This window comes from Sapajus apella, unplaced genomic scaffold (assembly GCF_009761245.1).
Source record: "Sapajus apella isolate SASKATOON/1434 unplaced genomic scaffold, GSC_monkey_1.0 scaffold20, whole genome shotgun sequence".
NCBI classification, from domain to species: domain Eukaryota; kingdom Metazoa; phylum Chordata; class Mammalia; order Primates; family Cebidae; genus Sapajus; species Sapajus apella.
In genome coordinates, this window is record NW_022436960.1 from 8,042,830 (window position 1) to 8,066,726 (window position 23,897).

Sequence of the window (23,897 nt, forward strand, 5' to 3'; positions counted from 1 at the left end):
CATCACCACCACCCCCATCTCCACCTCACCATCACCATCACCCCCATCTCCACCTCACCATCACCACCACCACTACCTCCACCATCCTCACCGTCACCATCATCCTTACCACCATTACCCTTACCGTCACCACCATCTCATTTCACAGATGAGAACACAGAGACGTGTGCTGTCATACGATCAGTTCATTGCTGCCACCGCTCCGGGCATCTTCGTCGCCCCCTGAACCACCCCCACCCCCAGCGCCCCCGAGCCCACTCACCTGTGCTGTGTTGGTTCTGCAGACTCGGCGGTGGCGAGGACTGGGCTCCCTCTTCCGGAGGGTGTGCTGTGTGGCACTCCCGCTGCAGCTGCTTCTGCTGCTGTTCCTCCTTCTGCTGTTCCTGCTCCCCGTCAGGGAAGAGGACCGCAGCTGCACCCTGGCCAACAACTTCGCCCGCTCCTTCACGCTCATGCTGAGCTACAATGGCCCACCACCCACCTAACCCACTGGGGCGCACAGGTGACTTTCTTCTCCAACCTCCATCAGTCCCAGGGCTGAGGATGCCCACCCGGGAAACTGGAAACAGGGGCAGGCCAAAGACTGCAGAGCTATATCCGTATAAATGCTGCGTCAGCGTTCCCAGAACAGACTTACTTTTTATACAGTGTCGTCTCAGTCTATTTATACTAAATATGTACTACAGGTGACTAGGGATAATGTATAGAATTTTTATATGATCTGTATGTAAGTACTCAGTATGTGTAACTTCATATATGAGGTGTATTTGTAGTTGAGAAAATTCCTAGCAATGTCTCCCTCCAATGGGATTTTGTGGTATTGTTGACTTGGTCTGCAGGCAACCCTAGAAAGCAAGAGCAATAACATGTCACTTTCATGGCAAACTCTTCTCCAGAGCCAATCCCAGAACTCAGATGTAATGAAAAGCCTCTGAGCTGCCACGCAGGAGAGCGGCACAGACCCTCACTCGGAGCCCAGTGACTTGCTTTATGCATAATGAGAGCGAGTATGCTTGTCTAGTTTTAACAGCCACAAAGAGTAGCTGCCATGTGTCAGAAGTAGAAATGACAATGACCAGAGGCAGGTACAGTGATAGCAGTGACAAGTGACAGAGTGACATCAAGGGAGAAAAAGAAGAGCTGCAGAGAGCAGATCCCCGAACTAAGAAAGCACAGCCATGTGGAGGCATCGCATGCGGGAGCCCGGACCCCAGCACTCAGCAGCCTCTGATCACCGAGCCCTCATGAAGCAGGGGGATCCTGCTCTGTGTGTTTCATTCAGGGAGAAAGGGGGGAAGACAGGTTTTATTTTTAAGACTTCATGCAGAATGGTGAGGTGCACTCCGTAAGCAGCTCCCGCTGGCAGTACCCAGGAAAGACACGTTTCCTCTGTCGCTCTTGGACTGAGTTTTCATCGTTGAGAGCTCAAGCTGCAGGACAGAAGGGAAGCATCTTCCGCACCAGAGGCCAGGATCCAGGGGCCAGGACAGAGGTGAGAGAACCTGCTTTGGAGTTTGGCCTGTCTAATGGGCTCTGCTTCCCCTTCCCAGAAGGGACTCCAGAAACAGCAGGTCCACGGGGCCAAGAAAGTCTCATGCGCATCCCCACATGGGACTGGAGCCCAGGCCACCCAAAGCCAGGCCCTCTCCCGGCAGGTGTAGGTGAGCCAGGCTCCATGCACCACCTGAGCTGGGGCCTCGGTGACTCCATGTGAGTTCCCGAGGCCAGAAATTCACCCCTTCCTTGCCAGGGAACTCTGGATAGTTCCTAAGTGCTTTACAACTGGACCATGTTCTTCCTAAATCAACACTAAATTTTCCCTTTAAAAAAAAATACTTAATGTCCACTCTTTACAAATGGAATTTGTCTATTCAACTGCAAATTGGAGCTTCAGAGGGCATTTCCTTGGGCCTTATATCTGGCTATGGAATCATAAGGTATTATAGACCTAGAAAGGCCCTTTAAGTAGAGGGGAAACTGAGGCCCTAAAAGGGCCTGACGCCCAGCACTACTGCCCTCTCGCACACACTGACCCCTTGTATTCCTCCAGGAGCTCTGCCCTCGTGGACCCCGGCGCTGGGCAACAAGGACATTCACGGGGCAGGAAACCCATACTGCCAAGGAGAGCCCCTGGGGCTGACTCAGAAAGCATGTTTTTTGTTTTTTTGTTTTTTTTTAAACTCACCTGTCTTTGTTACAACTTTAAGCAGAATGTGACTTGGCCACTACATTTCCATCCACAGGCCTGGCTCTGAGTTATCATTATTGTTGTTATTATTTGTTATTTTGAGACCAAGTTTCACTTTTTCCCAGGCTGGAATGCCGTGGTACGATCTCTACTCACTGCCACCTCCGCCTCCCAGATTCAAGTGATTCTCCTGCCTCAGCCTCCCGAGTAGCTGGGATTACAGGCACCTGCCACCACACCCAGCTAACTTCTGTATTTTTAATAGAGATGGGGTTTTACCATGCTGGCCAGGTTGGTCTCGAACTCCTGACCTCAGGTATTCCACCCACCTTGGTCTCCCAAAGTGCTGGGATTACAGGTATGAGCCACCATGCCCAGCCAGTTCTTTTTTTTTGAACAGCTTTATGATAAGCTGTAAGCTTATAATTTTGCCCTCTAAACAATTCTTTGGAAAACAAGCCCCGTGGACTCTCCATATTCCATCAAGTTCCTTCCATCAGGTTGCTTCAGTTTACCCTGTTTCTCGAGGGCTAGTACATGCAGAATTGGCAACTACAGGGGGCGGAAAGTTCAAAAAGTAGATCCTACAACCCTGTGGCTTGGTTTCCAAATATCTCTGGCAAACTGGGAAGAAGAGAAAGCATACTTTTCTCTAGATATTTGGTAACCAAGCCATAGGGCCGTTCTCTGCTGGCGACCCCCTTACCAGAAAACCAGGGGTCGAGTGAGCCAGGGCCTCAGGCGCAGACAGCCAAGCCCAGATGTCCGGAACCGGAAGTCAGAGCCGTGGAGTGGGGGTTTGGCAGCTTCCCACTCTCCTAGTTCACAGGTGAGAAAGCTGAGTCCCAGAGAGGGGAAGACACTTATCCATGGCCACGCAGTGAGAGGCAGCAAGGCCAGAAGGCAGCAAGGGCACTGGCCACCATGGCCCTCAGGCAGTGCCCTGCCCATTGTGGTGTGAGCCCCCTGTGTTGGCAACTTCAGGAAAAAAACAGCCACTGGGCACGTGTGCAGCTTGTCACATATACCACATGTTGGGGGAGGAGAAGCTGGAGCGTGGGGGCGGGGGTGAGAATATCTACCTATATTTTTAAGATTTTGATAATGATGCTGTCAAGTCTGCTTGTTTGCATAACTGTTTTTCTAAAAAAGAGAATTGGTATTTTCTGTACTTTCATATAAATATACTTGTAACATGACATAACAGCCCGGTCACCGGTGCTTTCAAGTACAAGTGCAATCTTCTTTGCTTAAAGGAAGCCCAGGCAATTATTCTTACGGCTTTAGTTTCTGGCCTCTTTGACAACAGCCATGCAGAGCTTTAAGGTGCTGCTTGAGAAAGCTGTCGCCGTGGTACGTGTGTGTGTGTGTGTGTGTGTGTGTGTGTGTGTGCGCGCGCTTGTTCATCTGTCTCCAAAATGAAAGGTGTCTTAGAGTTTATGAAAATTGGCACTCACGTGGTCCAGTGCAGGGGTGTGTGTGTGAGAGAGAGAGGGAGAGAAAGAGAGAGAAAGAGAGGGAAAGAGAAGGGAGGGGAGGAGGGAGCCCCTCCGGTGGGCTGGCTGATGAATTAGTTATCCCTGCCTATCTCTCCTTTCTGCCCCTTTCTTTCTTAGACTGTTCTCTGCATGCGGAAAGGCACACGCAGGACCCAGAGGGTGTTTAAAAAGAAAAGCTGGAACGGGGTGGGACGGGCAGGTACTGACAGCAGGAGGCCAGGAGACCCCAGGAGGTCCCCGTGGTGGTGGGACAGAGGGAACGCTGACAAGGGAGACAAAGAACGCACTCTGTCTGGTGCTCGTGGGTGCGTGACCCCCTTGGGCGGCACTTGGCAGCCTTGCTTTATGTAATTCCCACACTGACACCTGCCCCCAGGCTTTGATATTGTTTTACCCCCATGGTTGAGATGGAACACGGGGGCTTAAAGATATAAAGACCTTGCTCATCCTGAAGTGGGTCCAAACCCACGACATGGGGCAATGAGGGCCCCAAAGCCCAGGCTGGAGGAGGGCTTCAGGCGGGTTCTACCAGGTCGCAGTCTGTGTAGCCTCTGGAATGAAGTTCATGGGCAAGCAGGCAGAACTCTGCCCATCAGCTCGGCTGGGACAGGCCAGAGTGGAGCATCCATATGTCACCCTGAGGGGCTGGCCCTCAGCTCCGAGAAGAGTCACCACCACTCATTCCCTTGGGCCATCTACCATCATCTTCACATTACCCACCTGGAAGGTGAGCCCCTCTAATGTCTCACGATGAGGTCCTTGGTCATGAATGACAGAACTCCACACCCCCAGTGCCCAGCACAGGATTAACGCTTTGGCTGTGGCTTGTTGAATTGCATTAAAAACCCAAAGGCAAATGTGTTTCCTGACACCAACTCCCTTCCAGAGGAAATGGGTCATGGATGACCTGACCCAATTTAATCTCTCAAGCCCCATTTGCCTTGGGCAGCTGGCTGGAGTTCCCTGAAGTGACCAGGGGCCCAAAGATGCTTATCTCCAGGCAGCTTCAGGGGAAGGAACTAGGGACTCTCTGCAGCCTGGGGGCCAAAGAGAATGACAGGCAGAGGGCAGAAAAAGGCCTGAAGGTGGACAATTTAACTAGGTGTTACTACTAGCAAACTGACCGGTGGCATCAGCCTGCCCTGTCTTGCAGGGGATGGGGAGGCTGCCCCCAGTTTGGGAGTAAAGAGGGATCTTATCTCTTCCATTAGGCTGGAGCCAGGCCTGACCGGGAGGCTGGGAGGCTTTGCAGAAGCTTCGGGGACCTGCACTTTGTGCTGATCTGGCTGAAGAGGGCAGATGGGGAAGTGGGCCAGAGGGAGTGAAAGGCAAGAAGTGATGTCAGGCTGGATGCACTGAACTGTGTGCTTAAAAGTGGTTAAGATGCTAAATATTATGTTATGTGTATTTCACCACAATTCGAGGGTGAGAGGAGAGACAGAGAGAGAGCAAGATCGAGAGAGAGAGAGAGAGGAGAGAGAGAGAGAAGAGAGAAAAGGAGGGAAGGAGGGAGGGACAGTGAGAGAAAAGGAAAGGAATGGCAGGTTGTACCTTTATGGTTCCCGACTTTCCTCCGAGGACAAGCACTGGTGGCAAAGCTTTCACTGACCAAAGGCAAGGTGAAGCAATACGAGGAAATGCCAGGCGTTTTTCTTCCCATAGGATTTTTCACCCGGACGCTGGCTCTTCATTCTGGGATTATGTCTTTCCTACTTCAGGGGTGCTCAATGGTCTTTAGGAGATGAGGAAGGGGTAGAGGTGTCTTCATCTTCTTTGATGGTTTCTATTGTGTTTTTGGACCCTTCATTGGACAGAATAAAAGGTTGCCAACTCTGTGTTGGTCTTGCTCCCGATACACTATTCTTCCTGGAAAAACATGCCATCCGAAAGCTTGGGAGCCCGTGCTGGAGATGGTGGGGAGAAGAGAGCAGTGTGAGGATTGCCTAGTGCAGGAGTCCCCGAGGGAGAGGAGGAAAGAGAAATGGCAAGAGACATGGTGGAAATTTGTGGCAACTGGGCTTGGGGGAGGCCAGAAGCCTGCCAGCTGTGGCCTTTAGAAAAAAACCCAGGTGCTCACTGGCCCTGCCTTCCTGCGGGCCATCTGATGCTGTCCAGGAGCTGTGGCTTTCTCTCTCCTGGTTGCTGGGCAGAAGTGCCCTGTGCCTCTTTCCATCCTAATCCAATGCCACAGGCACTCTCCAGCCACTTCTCTGTGCCAGGCTTTGTGCCGGAAGATTGGGGGGTGAGCAAAGCCCAGTCTTGCCCTTAGTGGGCTCACAGACCAGGGAAAGGGTTTGAGCCATTGAGGATGCCCAGCTGGATTGGGGTCATTGCTCTTGACTTTGCAGAGGGGGCAGGCCCACTGTCACAGAAACTGGAAGAGCAACACAAGGGTGACAGTGGGAGAGCTCAGGACAGGGCGTGAGGGTGTCTTGCTGCCTCTTGGAGGCCACCATCGTAACTATGAACCATGCTGGGCAAAGGAGATGGGTCAAGGTGGCCAGGGCAGCTGGGCCAGGCAGGGAGAGGACCTGGGCATGGCAGAAGGAGGGGAAAGTAGACTGTCTGGGCCTCAGGAGGTCGAAAGGACGTTGGGCTGTGCTGGGTCTCAGAACAACACAGCCTGGGAGGTTCCTAGAGGCTTCAAGGGGACGCCCCAGGCTGAGGTTGTGGATGTTGACTGTCATTTCCATTACTAGCACAATTATTAGTCTGTCATCCTGGTAAAAATGCGTGGTTGGAAATGCCAAACTGAGAAGCCCACTTTTCCCCACTGGGGATCTTCTGGGTGGGCATGTACGTCCTAGTGACCAGCATGTCCATGCTCAAGGATCATCTCTTGCCCTTTCCTGCCTAGTACTTCTGCCCAGAGGGGAGGAGCTGAGGGACCCCCCAGGGAAGCTGTGCCTGTGGCTGTCAGCCTGAGATGCCAGCGGCTTTCTTTGGAGTCTGTAATCAGAGTGTTTTTCACCGGTGTCTGCAGTGATCACCAGGGAGCCTCTGTGTCCTAGCCCCGCGGGATCCTGCCCTAATTCCCTCTCTCATGGGAGCTCAGCTAATCCTCACCCCAATCTGATTGTCACCAGTCTAGGTCAGCATTGGAGGGAGGTGTGGGCAGCTACAGCCCTTGCTGCTCCCAAGACAGACATCATCAGTTGATCACCGAGCTTTCCAACTCCCCACTCACCAACCCAATGGACCTCCCAGTCCTCAAAGCCACTCCAAGCAGTGCCAGTCAATCATATTTGCATGTGAGCAAAACCTGTTTGACATCCTACACCTGTACCAGCTCTCTTAGAAAGCTCTCAATTTTGGTCTTCTTTCTTTAAAAAATTTATGTTAAAATTAGGATGTTCCCTATCAAAAATTGCCTTTTCTTCATCTAGTACTTGGGTGAGACAAACTAGCCCCAGAAAGCAGTCAATAGGATGAACTGCCAGGTAGGACTTTTAGGAGAGGCAAAATGGATTAGGAAATGCTAAGTTCTCTGTTAAAGGATAATACCTGGATTTTTTAGGCCATCAGAGGTGGAGGCTTCTATAGACTATCTTGTTCCAACTTTGTACCCATTTTACAGGTTAGGACTCTGAGGCCTCAGCAGTTCCTGTTTGGTCAGTGAGCTCAGGGAGTTAGTTCCAGGAGTGGGCATCAGTCTGTGCACCCACTGGGTGACACTGCTCAGCATTGGACAGGGTTGAGTTGGAACTCCATTGCTGATGGGTTGGGTGACTTTGGGCCAGTTCCTTGCCACCCCCCTCCCCTATTGGTAAGGAGGGAGGTCAGCCCTGGAGCATCCAGTGCTCCTTGAAACATCAGGTATCCTAAAAGGATGTGTGCAGGCTTGTATCTGGAAGAGAAATCCCTAGATTCAGCCACAAGTAACAGGATCCCTCCTCCCCCCACCAACTTTGGCTTAAATCAGTGAAAGACTTTCCTTTTCTCTCCTCCCGAGAAGTCTAGAGATAGGCTGCCAACTACCAGCTCAGCTGGGAGATCCCCACCCAGGCAGCGCTGAAGGAACTGAGAGGCAGACACCCAGACAGAACAGCAACGTGGGTCTGTCCAGGGGACCAGCAGCCTACCAAGCTGAAAGCCTCAGGGGCTGACAGCATTCCAGGCTGAAAACCTCGAGCAGACTCTGACCCACTCATTTATTCTCTCTTAACAGGTGATCATTATTAATAAATAGGTGTTCTGTATATATCAAGTGGGCAGCTGTTACCCACTTACCACTAATTGCAAACTGAAAGGTATTCTCTGCAAGGGAGCCACGGGGCAGGGTAAACAAACTTAATGTTTCTCAACAGGAAGGACAGTTGCTGGCATCATCTCAGCTTACAGGTGTCAGAGCCAAGGCTTTGTAACTTCTTTATATCACAGTTACCTCATGGCCCAGGATGTTTGCCGTGCCTCCAATTTTTCATCTGGGTTCCAGGAGGAGGAAGACGAGTGAGTTAGATGAATCGGCTCTCCTCGTTAGGAGCTTTCCCAGAAGTTCCACCAGCCACTTCTGTTCTCATCTTGTTGGCCAGGGCTGTGTCACAGGCCTTCCCCACATCTGCAAGCAGTCTGGGAATGTGCACCCCAATAAGATGGGGGCTCTTCTAGTAAGAATGAAGGGTGAGGTGCATTGGAGTGGCACTTAGCTGTCTCTGCTACAGTTGGAGGGAAAACACAGAGTTCATCCTGACCCTCCATGTCTTGGCTATATGCTCCTTGTGTGAAACTTGAAGGCATCCTCCTTGCAGTGTGAAAGTGACCTGCCACCTGCCTCTCAGGGGTCCCCGAGTCCTTCCAGTCTACCCAAAGGTATTGCAGACATTCTTCCTGCAAGACTTGGGAACCAACAAACAGATCAAGTGCCCTGCTGGCCAGAGTTTGTGTGCAGGAACAGCCCCTCCCATCTTCGTCCTGGCCGTGAGCACCAGGGCTAAGCTTTTGAACCCTTTCTTTGTTTGGATTCAGCCCAGGCAATGCCTATTTGCTTTGATTTCTTCTTGAGCATGCAGAGCTCCTGGGTGCAAATCTTGGAAAATGAGGATCTCTGAGCCTTTCCAGGCCAGCCCTTTGTTTTCTAGCAGACAATTGAGGCTTTGAAATGCAAAGCGGGTGGGGGCACCCCACAGGTGGCCCTCATCACCCAATTGCCAGTGCCTGCAGGCTCCTTCAGCAGAGGCCCAGAGTCAAAGGACTTAAAACCAGCTGTTGTTTCTCCCTTAGTTTCTGTATATGAGAGAAATGCCTTCTGTTTTTCAAAGTAAGAACAAGAAGGAATTTGTTTCTAAAAGAACATTAAAACACAGGCTTTTGGTCTAAAAGCAAATTGTACAGCAGGATGTTCAGGGCCTTGAAGCACAGACAGCAGGACTCAGCATCTCCCAGTGCCCGCTCTCCGTTGTCATGGTAACACCATCCCCAACCCAACCACCTTGTTCAGCCGGGAGACAGCCATCACAAGGAGGGACCTCCATTTCCCCCAAGGATCCTGGGCCTCCTTTCTGAAACGCTTGCTTCTGAGCTCAGCAACCAGGGACACCAGGCCAGCCCATCCCCAGCACCTCTGTGGGGATGAGGGCCAGAGCCCTGCAGCCCCTCTTCCTTTTCTGATGAGAAAGGGAGGGAAGAAAACATACACCCAGGGCCTGCACTGTGGTCATGACGCTTTCAAAAAGCCTGTGCTGTGGAGTCATGATCAGAAACCTGGTGCAGAAACCAGAGTGTGGAGAGGGTCCACCGCCTGCCTCAGAGCAGCCAGCTAGGTGGTGAGTGGTAAATTTGGGACTTGAACCCAGGCATGACTGGTTCCAAGCCCAATGCTCCACTCTAAGGAATGTTCCCTGGGCCTCATTAGCCTCCCCTCCCCTCCCCGCCCCTCCTCTTCTCCCTCCCCCCCTCCTCTCCCCCCCCCTCCCCTCCCCCTCCTCCCCCCCTCCCCCCCCCCCCCCCCCCTCTCCCCCTCCTCCCCTCTCCCCCTCCTCCCCTCTCCATTCCCCTCCTCACCTCTTCAACTCCTCTCCTCTCCTCCCCTTCCATCACCCCATCCCCTTCCCCTTCCCCTCCCGCTCCCTTCCCCACCCCTCCCCTCCTCCCTCCCCTCCTCTCCTCTGCAGGCTGCGGGCTGCTGCCACTCTGGCAACTGGTGAGCTAGCTGGAGGCGACATTCCACAGCAGGGGCAGCAGGGCTTTCCTCCTGTGCCCACTCCCGCTGGGAAGTCCTTTGACTCCCACCATTGATGGTAGCTGGCAACACCAGGAGGAGGCCCCAGGGGATGGGAGCAGGTACCCACTGCCTGTCTACCTCCCCCCTGGAAACGCACAGACAGGCCAGCACTTGCAGGGGCAGGCAGAGGACAGAGTTGGCTTTGCCTGGTCACTGCCTGCTGAGAAACGAGGCAGTCGCTTGTGCATGTTCCAGAAGTTTTGTTGGGGAGGAGGAAGTGGACAGAGGAAGTTGTGTGTGTGTGTGAAGGGGTGGGCAGGTGGGGGGAGGCACGTGTGTGTGAGCGTAGCATGTGCGAGTACTATACACGCATCTCCATGCAGAAGCACACCTGGGCAGCCCTGGCTTCCAGCGCTGGGCTTCAGCACCACAGACCCCAGCCTGTGGCCTCTCTCAACCCAGGGAGACCTCAGCGGGCTCAGGACATTTTCCCCAGAGTCCAGAGTTTTCTGCCTCTCCTGGGAGCAACTGGTGTCCTCTCCCTGGCGTTCTCCACAAAGAAGGGCAGGTCAGTTGACGCCTTAGATCTCTGCCATCTGGGAACTTCCTTGGGCTGGTTTAGAAACAATGCTCTTTTTCTCAGGATAGCAGATAACCTGCTTTGAAAGAGGGCTTAATTCTGCGGGTCCTAAACTTTCTCATCTCTCTCTCTCTCTGTTTCTGTGTGTGTGTGAGGAAAAATGGCAAGTTTCCAACACCAGCATTGGAGGAATGGTATGGTATGTCTTCCTCCATTTCAAGTCCAAAAGACCGGAGCTCTCATTCCAAAGCCTCCCACCCAGATAGATTTGTTAGTTTCATTAGTCATCCCTCCCATGGTGGAGGCCGTGCCTCCTCAGAACCCACCCTGGAGGCTGCAGGTGGAGGGGCAGTGAGTTTGGCCTGCCCGTGACCTCCACCCCTCAGGTTGTGAACGAGGAAGTCTGAAGAGCTGAGAATGTTTTTCAAGATGCTCCCAGATGAGGCTGATGTCACATGAGATGGAGTCCAACCTCTGCATAAAGGAGGTTCTCATACACCAGTTCTCAAATTCACTCTACCCTCAGCGAAGTCTGTGGGCGCAAGCTCACTTCATCCTTTGTACCTGGAGACCTGATTATACTAACCTGATACTGACCTGTTCATGTAGCCAGCATGGTGTGTTTCATGCAGTGTGGACCAGGCAATGGCATGCAGGGTGTGTGTGTGTGTGTGTGTGTGTGTGTGTATGCACTTTTGTGTGTATACATGCGTGTAGATGCTGCATAAATGATTTTTGATGTCAAACTCAAATTCATTCCATTGTTTAAAATGTTCTATTATGTAAACAGTATGCAGAGGGACCATATCTACTCTTGTCATATTATTTGTGATTGCAAAACATGCATTTGCAATAAATTAAGCTTTCTGGGAAGGCAAGCAATATTGGAGCCAAATGACTGGGAACATGTGTGTGTTATCTCGGTTCATATCAAGTCCAAAGCTGGCGGAGCCTTCCCCGCCATCCAGGGAGGAACACCGGGACCCCAGAGTTTCTTCTTAGTGCTACATTTTTAAAGTCATATTGACATTTTCCTCCCTTTCCTTTTGTGCAAGCTGGAAGTAGCAGTGTTCTAAAAGATGGTTTGACGTTTTTGCTGTTGTTTTGTTTTTAAAAATGTATCTGCTTTATGTTTGGAAATAAAAATCTCTATTTTGGTCTATGGAATATTGTGTGGTTTGGAAATTCCTTTTCTGAAGTAAAGGAGTTTGTCCAAGAAGTTCTGAGAAAAAAGATGACGTGTGGCTAAGGCTGACATTTTGAAATTCTGACTTTCAGTTCAAGCTCGTTCATGCAGAGGCTGAACTCAAGGCGATAGCTACACTTGATCTCATGTGAGCATCAGCCTCATCTGGGATCATCTTCAAAGACATTCTCAGCATCTCTCCAGACCTCCTCGTGCACAATCTCAGGGTTGGGATCATAGGCAGGCCAAGTGGATACTGGAAATTCCAAAATGCACTCTGGGTGCATTTTCTAGAGAAACAGCATCCCAAATAGATCGAGGCCATACCCCAGATAGAGGTAGAAGGAGGCCTTTCCAGCCATTTCACTCCTAACCCTCGGGATCAAAGCCCCACCAAGACAGTTTAACAAAGAATTCTTGGGTTTAGCAATCCGGTTTCTTACCTCACAGTGCACTGGAAGCTGTGAACGGGAGGACTCCGCCAGATGCAGGAGAAGCTGGAGACACCAGCCTCACTTTCGAGGGTAGGTCTGAGAAACCGGCAAGTAAACTCAGGGGCCGCCACAGGCCGACAAAGGCTCCTAACGACGGCCCTGATTTGCCAAAAAGAGGAAAATTGATGTCAGAATCTTCTGCTTACAAAGGGATGGAAGTGTACACTTCAGTTCAGAACACTGTCATTAGAAGGATTTAAAATAAAAAAGTTTTCCATGTTGTATAGTTTATTCTCCCAAGTGAGAGAATTTTGTAAAAATCTGCCATTATTTTCATAATGTGTGTAATATGTTTCCTGAGTTCTTTCCATGTCTGTGTGAACCCTTTTCACCCTTTGGGAGGGGGGGCGGGATGTGGGGGCGGGTCTTGGGTGATCAGTGTTTTGTCTGTAGCGCCTCCCTCCTTACACGACAGGTAGAGAGACAAAGTTTTAATCTCCATATGAATCCAAGTGAGGTCCAGAGACGTGCCTGAGAAAGACTTGGAACTGTTAGTGCAAAAGTAATTCCAGGCTGGAAGTGGTGGCTCATGCCTTTAATCCGAGCACTTTGGGAGGCTGAGGCGGGCAAATCATTTGAGGTCAAGAGTTGGAGACTAGCCTGGCCAACATGGCGAATCCCCACTTCTACTAAAAATGCAAAAAAAAAAAAATTTTGCTGGGTATGGTGATGCATGCCTGTAGTCCCAACTGCTTGGGAAGCTGAGGCAGGAGAATCGCTTGAACCCAGGAGATGGAGATGGTGCCCCTGCAGTCCCACCTGGGCTGCAGTGAGACTCTGTCTCAATAATAATAATAATTACGGCTTTTGCCATTAAAAGTAACAGATTTGGATCTGGTTCAGTGGCACATGCCCTAGAGTTAGATGCCATTCAAATGAGTCTCCGAGTTTTTGACTTGGTGAAGCAGTTCTGCAGAGCAAGGGCAAAGAATGAGAAAGTGTGTTCTACTGGGAAGGAGGGGCGGTCCTTGGTTTTTCCGGGCTGGTCTTGTTTTGGGCAGATGAAGCCAGGTTGCCGGCACTCCTATAGCAGATCCTGCAAATGGAAGAATCACTTTCCGCTGTCAGGCTGCAAGACCACTGCTGGCTACAGGAATTTACAACCAAGGGAGGTGACTTCCCCAGAGTATCTGGATCCATTGTCTAAAGAGTAGTGCCAAGTACCCTCACAGAAACGCTTGTGACTGTTGTGGGCTGAATAACGAGAACCCCTCTAAGCAGTTGTCCAAAAAATACGGCAGCATGTTTTTTGAAGAAAGACAGAACTCTGTTCATTGGGATACTCTTTCTTTCAGGTCTATATGGAATTGATCACGGCGTAGCCCTGTTTAGCTGATCTGAAGAAGCCTTACCCTGTGTAACATAAAGGTATACCACATGTCATTTATGTTAACTAAATGTGGTATACATGTTTATTTCTACAGCAGAAGCATCAAACCTGGGGTCAGGAACTTCAGGGTTAAAACACTGCTTCAGTAAGAAAGTTAGATTCATCCTTCCTCGTTTTAATTTAGCACCTTTTGTGGGAACCCAACCCGCTGTGAGAGTAACATTAAACACACACGTCTCTAAATCTTTACTGAGGTCTCTCATATTCCTGGCTGGGCGACTCCTTCATTTTTATGACCATGTGATTTTTTTTCACAACCAGGAGTCCCATGGAAATAATTATCTTACCTCCGTTTTCATTCATGGCTTCCAAGGCCAACCATGACATGCTTAGTTGGAGAGATTCATCATCCTCTGGTGGAATCCCCTTGGTGAGAATGTCACTCAGCTACTTGGCCTTGCCGGCCTCCTCTGTCACTGCCCCTGCAGCTCTGGCTCCCACCACTCCTGCAGTGACGTTTCTTTGTCCTGCTTCCCTTCATTATGCTGCAAGAGGAAGACCCTGACTGGCTCAGGGCTTCCCGGCTGGAATTCCGTATTGCAATTGCACCCTGGCATGCATCCTGGTCCCTGCTCCCAGCTCCAGCTTGGTCTTCACTGTGGTCTGCTGCTGCCAGGTTCTAACAGGAGGGCTCCTCCACCAATGGACAGCGAGGGAAATTGCTCTAAATTGTTCTGAGACACGGCCTGCCTCCTGTTGTGTGTACTTCCTGTCTTTGAGCTTGTGCAAATCACTGAGGCCCTTCTCCTTTGGAATTAGGTGATGGGATAGCAATAAGTAAAAGGCAACAAACCACAATATTAAATGCAATGTGGAGTCCCGCACTGCATCCTGGAACCGTGCACAGGCATTAGTGGAAAAGCTAATGACACACAAATCAGGTTTGCAGTTTCATTAACACTATGGTACTGGTGTTAATTTCTTGGTGTTGACAAATCCCCCATGGACATGTGAGATGTTACCATTAGAGGAGATTGGGTGTGTTCATCTGTTTTTTCGTTGCTATAAAGAAATACGTGGAGCTGGATAATTTATAAAGAGAAGAAGTTTAATTGGCTCACGGTTCTGCAGGCCGAACAGGAAGCATGGTGTTGGCATCCACTTCTGGTGAGGTCCTAAGGAAGCTTCCAATCATGGCAGAGGTGACAGGGAGCCAGCATGTCACATGGTTAGAGTAAGATTAAGGGGCGGGGAGATGCCACACTCTTTTAAACAAGCCGATCTCTCTGAGCAAGCATTCATTCATCACGAGGGAGATGATGGTGCTAGGTCATTCATGAGAAATCTCCCCGTGATCCAATACCTCTCAGCAGGCCCCACCTCCAACACTAGGGATCCCATTTCAACATGAAATTCGGAGGGACAAACATCCACACTGTATCACTGGGTGAAGGTTATGAAAACTTTGTCTGTTTTGGCACCCTTTCTAAAGGATCCCAAATAAAAATTTATTTATTGTTTGTTCCATTTTATTTTGTTTCTATTTTCATTAGAATGAAATGAATAGAATCTTATCAATGTTTTGTCTATCTAGTAAATGAAAAGACCTGAATTTTTAAAAGCATCGAACATCTCAAAAACTGAGTTTGCAGCTTTTAATGATATCTTTATAATTAAAAAATAGCACAAAGTTACATGCTGAATAATGGCACATTCCAAAAAAGATAAGTCTCTTCCAACCGGCAAATTCGGCAGTATTTAGGACAAGCACTCAGGCACTGTGTGATGTGTAGAAAAATGTTTATTTCCTTCTTTTTTTTATCAGCTTACATATTTTTCTTTCTTCCCACACTAAAATTTTTTTTTCTGTAATTGACAAATAGTAATTTTACATATTCATGGGGTACATAGTGATATTTTGATACATATAATGTACAGTGATCAGATCAGGGTAATTAGCATATCTGGCATCTCAAACATTCGCCATTTCTTTGTTTTGGGAACATTCAGCAACCTTCTTCTAGCTATTTGGAACTATATACTGTTGTTAACTATAGTCAGCCTACAGCGGAGTAATATACTAGAACTTATTTCTCCCGTCTAGCTGTAATTTGGTAATTTGGTATCATTTAACAAATGTCTCCCTATGCTTCCTTCCTCCTACTCTCCCCAGCCTCTAATATCCCTGTTTTACTTTTTACTTCTATGAGATCAACTTTTTTTAGCTTTCACATATGAATGAGAACATGTGGTGTTTAACTTTCTGTTCCTGGCTGATTTTGCTTAACATAATGTCCTCCAGTTCTATCCATGTTGCCACGAATGACGGGATTTCTCTTTTTTAATGGCTGAATGGTATCCCACTGTGTATATATCCCATATTTTTTACATCCATCTGCTGTTGGACACCTACATCGATCCCATATCTTGGCTATTGTGAACAGAGCTGCAATAAACACGAAGGTGCAGATGTCTCTTCAATATAATGATTTCCTTTCCTTTGGATAAATTCCCAGTAGTAAGATTGCTAAGAATTTTATTTTGTGAAGTATTTTTTTATGGCCCCGGAAAAAATTGTGAGGGTTCTCTTTTGCTGTTAACTTGCTCCCTTAAAAGTGGTGATGAAACTGTTCTAGCAACAGGCTTAGAATCAGCCTGATCAGTGTTTGGCTCTAAGCAACCAAATCTGCAAGGCGTTGGACCTTAAGAAAGTTCTCCCATCTTCTTGTATACTTATCTCAAAGGAATGTGGTTGTGCGGATTAAATGGGATAGTGTGTGTAAAGGGTGCTCGGCCCATAGGATGCACTCCTTAACTGAAAGGTACTTATTCCACCCCATCCCAAAGGCCTTCCCGGTCATGCTAGGCAGTTCTGAAGAAGCATCTTCTCTGAAGTTCTCTAGGATGCATAGTCTGACCCCAAAGTCCTGTCCTACAACTATTGCCAGTAGTCCAGGGTCTCCTTTATGGGCTTACAAGTGTCCTGGGGATGCTTGTAAAGGGGAGAGTCTAGAATCAGTCAGCGGTCAGTTGCAGAAAAGAGAATCCACTCTAACTAGCTTAAGGAGAAAGGGATTTATGATGGGTATAAAGTGGCTCACAAAATTGTTGAAGAAGCCGACTCTAATCTGAGGGTTCAGGAGGAGCTCAGCCTCAGGACCACGCTGCCTCTTCCATGGTGGAGAAAGCTCCTACCGCCCTTGGGAGGCTGCCAAACCAGGAGAGCACTGCTCTGCCGACTAAAGGCCTCGCCGTCGCCGCACTGCAGCAAAGGGGTGCCCCTGTCTCCTCGCGCACCTCCCCCCACACTCAGCATCATGAAGGAGAATCGGAGTTGGGAAAACCTAGCTCACAGCCAGAACACGGCAGCAAAGGAGGCAGGGATAGGCCATGTTATTTATTTATTGTTTTAGGTGATTTTCTTTAAAGAAGAGACAGGGTCCCCCTATGTTGCCCAGGCTGATCTCGGACTCCTGTCTCAGCCTCCCAAAGTGCTAGGATTCCAGGAGTGAGCCATGACACTCGGCCAATGCCATTTGAGCTTTACCCTTCTGCATTACGGGAAAGCATCTTGCAAGGAGTTTAATGGGTGATGAATAAGCACATCCACAGTATCCCCCACAGCCCATGCCTCTGGTCCCTGTGCACCCCAATTTCCATGTTTAAACTTCCAAACAAAAACATCAGTGGAAACAATAAGCTCCCATTCCACTTATTGTATCTACCCACATACGAACAAGTGAGTGCTTAGCAAAACGTCTCATTTATCAATTTATCCATTTCTGTGCTCTATTAGTTTTCCTGTGGTTCATTCACAATTGTACTTGATGTCCTGAAGTCTGTGAACTAAATTATGAGGTTGACTGTCACATCCCTGCCACCAGGCCCCCTTGTTCATGAGCAACTGAACTGACATACCCAGGACCATACTGGACACCCGATTATCAAGAGCCTTCTCTACATAGACGGACTTTTGATGAGCATTCAAACAGTACACCCATGATTTCACTGAAAGGGCTACTCACGTATATTTCCTCAGACCTCAGTGTTATCAATCCCCATTCTTGTCCTTTTCAAGCCCTTGACTATCCTGAAGGAAAGAATCAAGTAAAGAATATTCAAATAAAGAGTATTATTGAGCTCTTATTATATGTCAGGAATAAATAAAATGGTGAACAAAACACAAACCCCCAAACCCTGCCTTCCTGAAGCATACTCTCTGGAGCTGGGTAGCGCCTGCTCATCCGTGTAGATCTTACTCTCGGTCATTTCTCTTTCCAGGAAAAATGAACTATTATATATACATTTCAAAGACAGTTGGGAACGTTCCCTCTCCATTGTCTTTCATCACCAGGCTTCACAGGGGCTGCAATCCTATAGCATTATACTGCTAACTAGTCTCATTACATCAAGCAAGGTCAACTAGGCTCAAATCCTTTTTTTTTTAGACAGAGTCTCACTCTGTCACGCAGGCTGGAATGCAGTGATGCGATCTCAGCTCACTGCAACCTCCACCTCCTGAGTTCAAGCAATTCTCCTGCCTTAGCCTCCCAAGTAGCTGGGAGTCCAGGCACATGCCACCACATCTAGCTAATTTTTTGTATTTTTAGTAGAGATGGGGTTTCGCCACGTTGGCCAGGCTAATCTCGAACTCCTGACCTCAAGTGATCTAGCCACCTTGGCCTCCTGACTTACAGGCGTGAGTCACCATGCCTGGCCTCAAATTCTTTATTCTGAAGACAACTGGTCATGGGGGATGCCAAGTGAAGCTATGGGGTGGGCTGAGGGTTAGGGGGTTCCAGCAGGAGTAGGTATCCTGGGGAGTGTGACCATTGGTATGGCCTGTAGGCACCCCCAATTCCCAATTTGTACGTTGAAATCCTAACTCCCAAGGTGATGGTGTTAGGAGGTGAGGCCTCTGGAAGGTGATTATGTCATGGTGGGGGAGCTGTCATGTATGGGATTATTAAAATGACCCCAGAGGGAGAGTTGCCCCTTCAACCATGCGAGGACACAGCAAGAAGGCACCATCTATGAACCAGGAAACATGCTCTCAATAGACACTGAAACTGCTGGTGCCTTGATCTTGGACTTCCCAGCCTCCAGAACATGAGAAATAAATTCCTGTTGTGTATAAGCCATCTAGGCTATGATATTTCATTACAACAGCCCAAACGGACTAAAACACCCACATACACATGCAGCTCACAAAATGACCAAATGAGACACTGGGCAAAGGTTTCAGGCCTGGACATTCATTCGGCAAGTAGACCATGGCCCTGAGGCTGGGCAGTGTGAGGTTACCACCCATGAGAAAACTGGACAAGCATCTGTCAACATCCTTCCAGCCCACAGGGCTCCTGCCCCCTTGAGCACTGCTCCCGCCATGGAGCTCCTCTCTATTGCCTCACTTTGGACCCTCCTGGGAAACGGAGCCTCTCTCTGATGACAGTCTGTAGTTGAGCACCAATACACCTGGACTCCAACCTCCTGTGTCTCCAGGCCAGTTTGTGACCTCAGCTCTGCACGTCTCACGCAGCACCAGGATGGCTCTTTGTTTGCTGCGTGTTCTGTGCTCTCGGCGGCTGGCACTGACCTTCTCGTGTTTGCTGTTGTTTGGGGTTTCCTGAGTTCAGATTTGTTTACTTGTTTGTTTTGAGCCCCAGAGCCTCGGCCAGGGGTAGACCTGTGGGTCACATCCAGCTGCCGCTTGTTTTCACACAGCTCAAGGAGTAAGAATGGCTTTTAAATTTTTAAATGGGTTACATTTTAAATGGTTATGTAAGTACCAACAAAATAGCTTCAACTTTGCCTTTTGTGCTGCAAAGGCCTAAAATATTTACTCTTTGGTCCTTCACAGAAGCGTTTGTCAACTCATGCTCAAGGACATCGCTTGTGCAATTTCCCACTGGGTTACTCCATGTAGCTAAGCTGTCCACCCCCAAATCCCAGCAAGGTCCTTCCCTATGACCAGCTCCCAGCAGGCTGGCTCTGACCTTCCTAAAGGGGGCCAGGGAGAAAGCACACTGGGTGGGGGGCAGGAGAAATCGGTTCCAGCCTCTCACTCGCCACCAGCTTGCCTTGTGACTTCTGGTAAGCCCCATTCCCTCTCTGTACCTCAGGTCCCTCTCTGTCAAATGGGGAGTTTAGATGTGAATCACCTTGGAAATCTCTCTCAGCACCATCAGTCTTCAAACCATTCTCCTCCATAACCATGAGGAGCACACAGAGAGAACAAGGCACAGGATAGTCCCAAGGAACCCCAGGAGTGAGCCCACGATCAATTCTTCATCCTGGGGCATGGGTGACAGGCCATACAGGCACACAGACACACACTGCAGACACGTGCACATACCTGAGTGCCTGTGCACACACACTACACATTCATGCACCACACATACCGAGGCACACAGACACAGACACAGTACACACACACACACACGTACAAATATACCACATACCTGTGTGCAAGTATACACACCACAGACAACCACGCACCACACACACAGAGGCACACACAGACACACTCCATGTATACACACACTTGCACACATACAATCACACCATGCATACACACACATGCCATACACACAAAACACAAACCACACAGAGATATGCACACACCAAACACACACAGATGCACACATACACCACACATACAGCTATACTACATACACACACAGACATCACAGAGATACACACAGATACAGATACAGATGGTCATCACACACAATTGCCAGACATGCAGGCCAAGTACACAGGTGCACACCCACACCACACACAGAGACCTATGTAGGCACAGACGCATGGTGCTCTGGGCAAAGCGTTGTGACTGCGTCTCATGGGCTGTCAGGTTGGGGGCCACAGCAGAGCTCTGGGGACACATCCCTAGGGGATCCCTCCTCAGCTCTGGTCTGATTAAGTCAGCTCTGCAGAAACCAGAAAATTAAATTTGGGGTCATGTCTGTGTTCCGGATATGGTGCCTAATTTCTGGATTACTCTGCATAAAGAAAAGAGAAGGGACTCTTTTCTTTTTTTAAACTGGGTTTGGAAAGGAAAACATGGTCGTGGGGGCTAACGTGTATTGCTGGACGAGGTCTTGAGGGGTGTGGCTTGGGCCAATGGGGCAGGCATCTGTGCAGGCAGCAAGCCTTGCTTTTGGGGTCAGGGAGGATGTTGGTAATGCAGGGGTTATAAAGAAAGAGATTACATTCAATTAATGAAATATTTTCTTACAATCATGTTTTTGCTGAAGTGCATGTCAACCCTGACCACAGGCCCGGGAAGTCAAACACTAAATATATAGTCTGTGTCTGCCAGAATATCTCCCAAGCTATGTTCTAATATGTGTCAAAATTCAAATTTATCCTAGAGTCAGGGGAAGTCAAAGAGGAGCCATTTACCTGTGGGTACTGAACACCATGGTTAGCAAAATGATTATGCAACCTTCACAGTTTGCTGGGCTTCCACCCACAGTCTTTCATTTGATTCTTACAATAACATCAAAGGCTTTTTTGTCTCTTCTACTGAAGAGGAGAACAAGGCTGAGAGAGGTAGAAAGGTGACCTCAAGGTCATAGCCTGAAAATGGCTCTGCTGCTGTCCAGCCCTGCCCTCCAGTGATCTCTTGTGAGAGCACAAACCTGCAACACAGTAAGGAAGCAAAGCCACTATTTATGTCTCTTCACTTTGCAATCCCAAAACTATCAGGTGCAGATGAAAGAGCAAGCCCTTAAGGTTAATAGAGCAGAATTAGGAAATCCTGAGCAAAATCTTCTTATCCCTGAGATACCTGATTGGTTATCTGAACGGCTGCCAAAACAGAGCACTTAACACAGAGCACTGTGTTAAGACGGATTCTGAGACTGTGCTCCAGCAAAGAGCTGCACGGTCTCTTGGTGATGTCTCCCGTGACAGTCATAGGGAGGGGCTTATTGTCATCTTCACTTTGGTCTCAGTTTCATTATCTATAAAAGCAAAGGAATTGCTGTCAATCTGGGTTCTGTGAACTAACGTGCTTACAGAACCCAGATAGGAAACATCTGGGTAGACCAGGTGTATTAGTTTGTTCTCGCGTTGCTATAAAGAACTACCTGAAACTGGGTAATTTATAAAGAAAAGAGGTTTAATTGTCTCAGAGTTCCACAAGTTCTACAGGAAGCCTGGCTTGGGAGACCTCAGGAAACTTACAGTCACGGCAGAAGGTGAAGAAGAAGCAGGCACGTCTTATGTGGGCTGAAGCAGGAGGAAGAGAGCGAGCCCTACTACAGACCTTTAAACAACCAACTCTCACGAGAACTCACTCACTATCGTGAGTCACCTCCCACCAGGCCCCTCCTCCAGCACTGGGGATTACAATTCCACATGAGATTTGGATGGGACATAAATCCAAACCACATCATCAGACCAAGTATATAACCATCCTAAAAGAAGGAAGGTTGGGATCTTTGTCCAGTCATTGCCATGTGGGGATGTGGGCTTTGGGTTAGACTGACAGTTTCTCAATCATTCAAGATCTCACATTTTAAAAAATTCTGTTAGGTGGCAACTAATTTGAATATTAAAAAAAAATACCTGTGCTAACTGTGCACGTGTACGTGTGCTGTCAGGCTGGGTGTGGCCCACAGATCATTACTTTGCAAGCTTTGGTTTAAATAATCCCCAAGATTCCTTTCATTTCAAAAATTCTAAAATTTGGTGTGGGATGCAAGTCCACAGACCACGTGCATGTGAAATGTTTCTCAATAGCTCTAGAGTTCTAAACTCGGTCCCACCTACATGGGCCGAGATTATCATTATCACCTGCTAGGTGCCCACTGGGCTTCTACAAACATTGTCTCATTCAGGCTTCATGACTCATCCAGCTGGCTTTTCTCCCTTATTTTGCAGCTGAAGACACAGGCTCAGAGAGATGACTAATTTTCCCAAGGTTGCTCAGCACATAGCCAAATTGAAGTTTACTCCTTGGTGATTTCCCAAGATTTTGGTTTTGTGGATGGAAATTCCATGACATAATCAGCACTCAGTGGAAACACAATGATAAATGCACAAAGCTTGGGAGGGCTTCACCCCAATACTGTATCTAGATCCACTGTTGAATTTCCAGCATTCCCAAGGATTGTAACTTGATTGTCTTCAATGAAGAACCCAGCAGGCATTATCAGGCTGGGCCAGTACTGGCAGGTCCCGGGTGAGCAATTTCTTGGCAGCCCTCCAGCCCATAAAGTGTCCTAAAAGGTCACCTGGTTTTGGCTCTTGGTAGAAGGCGGGAGAGATGAAGAGGCCCTGAAAACTGGGGTCTTTCCCATCTGTTCCACATTACATTGCTGTTAAATATGTCATGATGTCCACTGAAATCAACAAATACAAGCAGAACTAATCGATTTGTTTAAAGTTCTTTGACTGACATCATTGGTAATTAGATGACATACTTATTCTCTCATAACTGGGGTGGACTGGTTCAGTGAGGGATTTGGAAAGAGAATAGGCTCTCATCCACTAAGTTGAGTAGGAAGTATCTTGATGCTGATGGACGTGAAAAACAATGACAGCTCTAGGGATGGGGGTGGAAAAGAGAAATGCTTTCCCATTGTCTCAGCCATAGAGATGAAGTCTAGAGACTGAAGACTTTGAGTGTCTATTTATCCATCCATCCATCTATCCATACAATTAACCATCCATCCATTCATCCATCCCTCCATCCATCATCATCTATTCATATATTCAACCATCCATCCATCCATCTGTTCATCTCTCCAACCATACATACATACACACATACATTCAACCCTCCATTCACTCATTCATCCATCCACCCATCCTTCCATTCATTCATCCATCATCCAGCCATCCACCCTTCCATTCATCCATCCATATATCCAGCCATCCATACGTACATACATACCCACATACATCCAACCCTCCTTTCATTCATCCACCGATCCATCCATCCATCATTCAGTCATCCACCCATCCATCCATCCTTCCATTTATCCATCCATACATCCAACCTTCCATCCATTTATGCATCCATCCATCCTTCCATTTATCTATCCTTCCATCTATCCATCCATCCATACATACTTCCAGTCATCCATCCATTCATCCATTCATTCATCCATCTATCCAACCATCCATACATCATCCATCCATATATCTGATGATCTATTCATCCATCCATTCATCCATCCATCTGTTCATCTCTCCAACCATCCATCCACATACACACATACATCCACCTTCCATTCACTCATCCATCCATCATTCATCCTTCTATTCATTCATCCATCAGCCATCCACCCTTCCATTCACCCATCCATGCATCCAGCCATCCATTCACCCATCCAACCATCCATCCATTCTTCCATCCATCCATCCTTCCATTTATCTATCCTCCCATCTATCCATCCATCCACCCTTCTGTACATTGTATACATCCATATCCCCATCCATTTATCTCC

The 23,897-nt window shown here is 48.4% G+C and overlaps 1 protein-coding gene, 1 long non-coding RNA gene and 1 pseudogene across 4 annotated transcripts in view; 2 read left to right on the top strand and 1 right to left on the bottom strand.

Moving 5' to 3' along the window:
- SYNE3 (spectrin repeat containing nuclear envelope family member 3) overlaps positions 1-1,126 on the top strand; it is a 92,670-nt gene extending 91,544 nt beyond the window's left edge. For all 3 annotated transcript variants that reach the window (XM_032287501.1, XM_032287500.1, XM_032287502.1), the window contains exon 18: positions 285-1,126. In XM_032287501.1, the coding sequence (XP_032143392.1) occupies positions 285-485 (201 nt within the window). In that variant the 3' untranslated portion in view covers positions 486-1,126. The remainder of the gene's footprint in view (positions 1-284) is intronic.
- The window catches only part of LOC116557808, a 13,279-nt gene extending 7,165 nt beyond the window's left edge, over positions 1-6,114 (bottom strand). The window contains exons 1-2 of the long non-coding RNA XR_004271708.1: positions 6,029-6,114; positions 263-267 (exon numbers count right to left, since the gene is read on the bottom strand). This is a non-coding gene — a long non-coding RNA (uncharacterized LOC116557808). The remainder of the gene's footprint in view (positions 1-262; positions 268-6,028) is intronic.
- A 1,001-nt stretch (positions 6,115-7,115) lies between these two features.
- Positions 7,116-9,921, top strand: LOC116558061 (annotated as a pseudogene).
- Positions 9,922-23,897: the final 13,976 nt, after the last annotated feature.